Consider the following 6815-nt stretch of genomic DNA (forward strand, 5'->3'; position numbering starts at 1 on the left):
ATGATTGAAGCTGCCTCCATGCAGTGCATTCCAGACTCGAGCTGGTGAAAAGGGCTTTTCTCATGTCTCAGAATTGAAAATGTCGTACTATTGTCAATGTTTGGGAACGGGACAAAATTTTCTTCTCATTCAGTTACCGGTTTGGGAGATAAAATATGTCACCCTAGCCTAAAAAGTGGTTGTAATGCTTCATATTTTGAATTAAACAAGTTAACAAACCCATATAAGCTGAATTTCCTCAGTTGCTTCAATGGCTTAATCTTTATATACAAGTATCTGAGCCATAGAGAACATCAGAGTTCCAGTTTCAATTTTTGTTCCCTGTCCAATTCTCATTCAATATCCAGTGACTTTGAATGGAACTGGATTGTATGTAAACTTTGCACTTGGCATCAATTCATTTCAACCCTCCCTTACAATAGCCTGCATTTAATCAGTGCTATTAGTTTACACAATAAAACTGTATTTGAGAAGTCTAAAGTGGTGAAAAAAATCCTTGCAGTGCCACCGAAAGATGGCCCATCCCATCTGTGCTTGGTCAGTACACTGACATGGTGCTTCCAACCCAAGAACTATTAAAACTATAAAACCTGTCTTGTGGCATCACCTTCCTCAAGGGAATTATAAATGTTTTGTTTTAAAAATATGAAGTTTTTGTGCATTTAGTCAAGACACTTGTCACCTTCCCTGAATGTGCCAACCCTTCATGGAATATAATTTCATGGCTGCCGGTAGCCTCTTAACTGACTTTTCAAGTATGAGCCTCAAGCATCAGTATGGATACCTGACTGTAGGGGGCATCATATCCAAAAGCTCAATTTGTGATGCTCAAAATTCTGACCATAGGGGGCATCATTTCCAAAAGCTCAATTTGAGACGCTCACAATCTCACTATCCTGTAGGTTTATTGGATAGTAATCAATAGGAACCCAGGCAGGTTCTGACTTCCAGTGGACCCAAATGTCTGAAAAGAAAATCTCAGCAGGTCTGGCAGCAGTGGGAGATACTTATACTGTAGGGTGAGGGATTCCCTCACTCTGCAGTATAAAATATCACCCATTTTCAATGCCTTTTGGTTTCAACAAAACTTCAGCTCTTTTCTCTCTTCACAGATGCTGAGATTTTCCAGCATTTTCTGTTGGTTTCAGATTCCAACATCCACAGTAATTTGCTTTTATCATGGACTCAACTGTCTCAAGTTGGGATTTTAGTACCATGCGACATGATACATTTACACATTGAGGATTGTGGAGCTGCTACTATTTAGTGAACGTTTTCTAGGGATTGATGGCCACAGACTTCAAAGAGACTTCATCGCGATTCTATTTCCATTCCTGAAGTTAATTCTTGGGGCTTTCTTGACCTTCATGTCCTGTACATACTGTTTGTAAATGCATGGGTTTTAATGCAGGGCCAATTAAAGTACATCAACCAATTCATAGGTCTGATTCAGCATCAGGCTTTCCCATGTGCTTAAGATATATGAAGAATGCTTGTGTGTAATTTCAGGAGACTGATATTATTTGCTCTCAATCTTTTCAAAATAAGATTTGCAGACAGGCCTGTTACATTCCAATAATGGCACCAAATGAAAGACAGCCTAGTTAGTCATTCATCTCTTGGGGAAGGAAAAACAGGGGTATCAAAATTTGATTGTCCTCATTCAAAACTAATGTGACAATAGTGAAGATATCTGCAACTATAGTAAAACTGTCAGACTTCACAAGAATAACCATTTCAACAAGATGGTTGCAGGGGTGGGAATTCTATCACAAACACATTGTGCTTATTTCAGATATTACCAACATTTATGCAATTAGACTTATGTTGACTTGATGCATGGATTTAAATCTGCATGTCTACCCAGTAATTACATTAGATCTACATAATGTACTTGCTAGTCTGACTTTGACCAAAGACTATTTTGTTATGAGTAGTGTTACTGGAGATTCTGTAATCTGTGCAATTTTACTTGACAAGAATTGACACATTTACAATAGTAGTGTTGTCTCAATTACCCCACAATTATTTGTTGTAGCAAGTAACTAGTTAATTTAGTGAATGGCTATTTGTCCCACAATGATCCCTGCCCAGTTTCTCCAAAATCTGGGATCACTGACTTACTACAATTAAGACTGTCAGTAGTAAAATACCAAGGGAGCAAAGGAAGCTATGCTTTGGTGCTTAAGAATTTAAAAAGATGCACCTCAACAAAGCCCCATAACATTCAGCAACTTGAATTTAACACCACTGGAAATTTGAAGGCCCTTATGGTTTGTTTGTACATGCAATATTAGTCTTTATGATAGAAGCACCAAACTGGGATGCTACTAATGGTAGTGTCAGGAATGCAGAAGCTATATATAGCGATGAATAAAGACCAAGGAAATGTTGTTAAGTAAATACACCTTGAACTACCTCAGTCTTGTCTGAACTACCAAATAACAGCACAGCAACTTCAATTTTCCAATTAAACATGTGCACTTTATTGTATTAGTCAGTGTAGGTCCCACAAACTGGCATCACCAAGTTTTAAAACGGTTCATCTTGTGCCCAGGGGATGTAAACCTCACTTGTGTGTGTATAAAGGTAAAGCTTTTTGCATACCAAAATCAAAGAGGACCGAAAATTTAAGGCGGAAAAGTACAAAACGGGACATTTTTTCGGTTACATAATTTACATATAAGCAATACTACACAAGGTTAAGTATTTGCTCCCACTTTTTGGGCAGCCTTCATAGAGGCTTTAATAACCTTAGACAATGCAATCCTTTACATCAATATTTGGAATGACTAAATGTACAATTCAGTCCTTGAACGCATTGCAGAACTTCTGGGATGCTTGTTGCCAAAAATACCACCAACACCTTCACTGTTTCCAGTTTTTATTCCTGAGACAAGCACTAAAGCCATGCCAATTCATCTCGCGCAATCGTGACAGTTACAGTCCATTTAGAAGCATTTGCGGTGGACAATGGAAGGTCCAGATTCATCATACTCTTGTTTGCTAATCCACATCTGCTGGAAGGTGGACAGGGAAGCCAGGATGGAACCTCCAATCCAGACTGAGTATTTACGCTCAGGTGGGGCAATGATCTGAAATAGGATGAAGCTCATTAATACACTGTAAACAAAGTGTAGTAAAAATAAGCCAAAGCTTTACCCACAACCATTCAAGATCATTTCATGTAACTTTATCCCACACTACTTTCAAACTCCCAAATTACCTTGATTTTCATGGTGCTTGGAGCCAGAGCAGTGATTTCCTTCTGCATACGGTCTGCAATGCCAGGATACATAGTGGTACCACCAGACAAGACAGTGTTGGCATACAGATCCTTCCTGATATCTACATCACACTTCATAATGGAGTTGAAAGTGGTCTCATGTATACCACAGGATTCCATGCCTGCAAGCAAATAAATCAATTAATACCTAGTCTTTTATCATCCAGTGACTGATAGCAATAGTAAATGTATATATGTATAAAGTTGTGAAGCAAAATTAGTAAAGCAGCAGCCTGTTTACTTACCCAAGAAAGATGGCTGGAAGAGGGCCTCTGGGCATCTGAATCGCTCATTACCAATGGTGATTACCTGCCCATCAGGCAGTTCATAGCTCTTCTCAAGGGAAGAAGAGGAAGCAGCAGTGGCCATCTCCTGTTCAAAGTCCAGTGCAACATAGCAGAGCTTCTCCTTGATGTCACGGACAATTTCTCTCTCAGCTGTGGTGGTGAAAGAGTAGCCTCTTTCTGTCAGAATCTTCATGAGGTAGTCTGTCAGATCACGACCAGCCAAATCCAGACGCAGAATAGCATGGGGGAGGGCATAACCTTCATAGATGGGCACAGTGTGGGTGACACCATCACCAGAGTCCATCACAATACCAGTGGTTCTACCAGAGGCATAGAGTGACAGCACAGCCTGGATGGCAACATACATGGCAGGGGTATTGAAAGTCTCAAACATAATCTGTAAAGAGACAAACAAACATCAATTTGTTTGAAATCCAAGTTTCAACAAATAAGTCATACAAATGTTGACATTACATGAACCTGCAAAGGCAGTTACATGCTACAACTGTGAATTTTAAATGGCAAATCATAACCAAGTCAAAAGTTAAGCATGCAAAATGTTTTGTCAAAATCATGTCCCAGGTCCAAAAAATAGGCCACATTCTTGCTAGTTAATGTCCATTCTACAACAAGTTTTGGAAATATCCTCTGACCCAACTCTTTGGGTACCATCAAATATCCAGAGTTTTAGGTTCCTTGAAACCCATCCCACAATATCAGCTATTAATGCAAAATAGCTAAAATTGAAGATTAGAACTTCACACAATACATGCATCAGTAAGTTAATGTAACTCAAAAGCAAATTAAAAAACCTTGTCATTTCCAGGAAAGAATGTCATCTTTGAAAGAATCCCTGTGAATGAGGATAGGAAAGAATGAAGGAAGACAGTTTCCAGATAGAAAGGGTACTGATGCAATTTAATATGGTCAGCTTTGTACCTGTGTCATTTTTTCTCTGTTGGCTTTGGGGTTCAGGGGGGCTTCTGTGAGCAGGACTGGGTGTTCTTCAGGAGCAACTCGCAGTTCATTGTAGAAAGTGTGATGCCAGATCTTCTCCATGTCATCCCAGTTGGTGACAATACCGTGCTCAATGGGGTACTTCAGGGTCAGGATACCTCTTTTGCTCTGAGCCTCATCACCAACGTAGCTGTCCTTCTGCCCCATACCAACCATTACACCCTGCAAAGCACAGCATATTTAAAATATCCAGTAAAGAGCAAAACAAATCCAATTTTTGAAAGAAAACCCATTGATAACCTAGAAATGGCCATTCCATACCTGGTGTCTTGGGCGACCAACAATGGAAGGGAAGACAGCACGAGGGGCATCATCCCCAGCAAAGCCAGCCTTGCACATACCAGATCCATTGTCAACAACCAGTGCTGCAATTTCATCATCCATGACTGTAGATTATCTAAAAAAATTTTAAAGCGTTAGCAATAATACTGGACATAGCATGGGATGCTAAATTAAAATGAAATGACTTGCTTCCCAACAATGATGCGCAGCATGTGTCATTGCACAACTGCGTGCTGTCAATTCTGCCAAGATCCGAACACCTCCTCCCTCCTTTGTGCTGAACAAGTTGCCCACATGTTCCCCTCCCTTGCTTTCACTTCCTGCCGCCGAGCTGATGAGCTCCCCTGCATTAACTGCAGAGGGCGCTAGATGCTGCCAGAGGGGAGACAAAGAAATCTGGACCCCGTCTCGCGTTGCCCATAAAAGGCAAACTAAAGGGTTGTGCAAAAAGCAAAGGCAGACAGCCAGCCAGCAAGAGGCCTGGCACTCGGCCAAGCTCAGGGCCACACTACTCATTCCCCAAAAAGGGTGGGGGGGGGAAGCAGATGAACGCCTCCAGCTCACTAGTGCAGATCAAGGGCGGCAACACAAAAACACAACCCGCTAGTTCCTCGCGGTGAATCAGCGGGCAAGCCGCTCGATTTGGGAAATGCGACCATGAGCCTCCTCCCCCGCCATCCTGCCGCGCACTGCCTGCCGGGAGTTGTAGTCCCCGGCGCAACTCCGCGCACGCGTGGCGACAGGCAGGCAGCAGCAACCGCTCAGTCGGGCAGCGGCTGGGGGCAAGAGCGACACCTCCCTCCCCCCCTCCAAACACACACCCGAGGGCCCCGCTCTGGCAGCTGCTCCGCCTCCACACCCTCCCCGAGTGGAACCAACCACGCCCTACAAGCCAACCACCCTGCCTCGAAGGTTTTCACACCTCCCAACCGGAGGAAGCAGCGACTCCGAAACAAGGACAATCCCTTCACACCGCCAGCCGGGAGAGGAGTAAGAAAACCAGGTGAGAGCCTCTCCCCCTTTACTAAAACATCGACCCAGAGTCTCCCCTCCCGCCATTTTCTTTCTGGAAAGATCTGTCCGCCCCAGCCCAGCCCTCCTCCCTCAGCCACCACCTTCCCATCGCAGGAAAAAAACCGTTAACTTCGCCGCACCTGTTTGCCGCGGTCAAAAAACGCCTCAATCCACCAATATATACACACACAACTGGTTAATTTTACTTTAACATCCCCCGAATCAACAATCTTCTTTAAAGAAAACGTTTAAAAAACGTGGGGCTAGCCTTTTCCCGTTATGGAAAAAAAACACAAGTTTTATTATGAAAGATAAAACACCCAACACGATCGGGGGCAAATTGTTTTTAGAAATCAAGTTAAAGACAGATTTCCATTGATTTCTCACCTCCCCGACCCCTCGTACAGATTTACCATCGAGCCCCCCCGCCCAAGTTTATATATTTTATATTGAGTGCGAGCTCTCTAATTGATGATTAATATATTTTTTTTGTTGGGTTTGGCGTGGGGGGAAAAGAGAATGTCTGAGAGGAATGTCTTACCGTTAGTTAGCGGGTGCTTGCAGTGCTTGGCCTGGGCTCTCAGCCGTTGGGGGTTCAAACCGCCTCAGAATGTCTCGAGCCGGCGCGTTCGTTCTGCCTTTATACTAGCGCCAGCCCCGCCCACACCCTTCTGTAACCATATAAGGACACGTTTGGAAAAGCGCTCTCCCCATTGGCAGAGCGTCACTGCCCCCCCTCCTCCCCCCCCACACCCCATGTACCGGCGAGTCCCCCCTCCCCCCAGCAGCCGAACCCTCACGCCCCTCCATAGCGACAATGTCCAAAAGCCTTCTTCTTTCCCCCCCCCCCCCCCACCCTATCGATCAATGACTAACATAGCCTCTTCCCCCTTCCCCAAAACCCCTCACTCGTATCCACGGCTGCGATG

General features: G+C 43.6%; 1 protein-coding gene across 2 annotated transcripts; it reads right to left on the reverse strand.

The window, feature by feature from the left end:
* Positions 1-2462: 2462 nt before the first annotated feature.
* Positions 2463-6536, reverse strand: actb2 (actin, beta 2). 2 transcript variants are annotated; one of them, XM_080206381.1, is made up of 6 exons: positions 6428-6536; positions 4852-4987; positions 4513-4752; positions 3532-3970; positions 3227-3408; positions 2463-3095 (listed from the first exon to the last, which is right to left on the reverse strand). In XM_080206381.1, the coding sequence occupies exons 2-6, from the start codon at positions 4972-4974 to the stop codon at positions 2952-2954; spliced, it is 1128 nt and encodes a 375-aa protein (XP_080062507.1). In that variant the 5' UTR covers positions 4975-4987; positions 6428-6536; the 3' UTR covers positions 2463-2951. The 2 variants fall into 2 exon arrangements, with proteins under 2 accessions (XP_080062507.1, XP_080062508.1); XM_080206382.1 differs by lacking the exons at positions 4852-4987; positions 6428-6536 and adding an exon at positions 4386-4426 and having other exon boundaries at positions 4513-4570.
* Between the last annotated feature and the right edge of the window lie 279 nt (positions 6537-6815).

Source organism: Carcharhinus amblyrhynchos, chromosome 18, assembly GCF_965287045.1.
Source record: "Carcharhinus amblyrhynchos chromosome 18, sCarAmb.v2.hapA, whole genome shotgun sequence".
Classification (NCBI taxonomy): domain Eukaryota; kingdom Metazoa; phylum Chordata; class Chondrichthyes; order Carcharhiniformes; family Carcharhinidae; genus Carcharhinus; species Carcharhinus amblyrhynchos.

What these genes read in the sequence shown, in the direction of transcription:
- actb2 (XM_080206381.1), bottom strand. Translation starts at nt 4,974, where the DNA reads ATGGATGATGAAATTGCAGCACTGGTTGTTGACAATGGATCTGGTATG. An exon ending in CTTCCAGCCATCTTTCTTGG is followed by an intron (nt 3,409 to 3,531) that starts GTAAGTAAACAG and finishes ATTTGCTTGCAG; the next exon opens with GCATGGAATCCTGTGGTATA. An exon ending in CAAGCACCATGAAAATCAAG is followed by an intron (nt 3,096 to 3,226) that starts GTAATTTGGGAG and finishes ATCCTATTTCAG; the next exon opens with ATCATTGCCCCACCTGAGCG.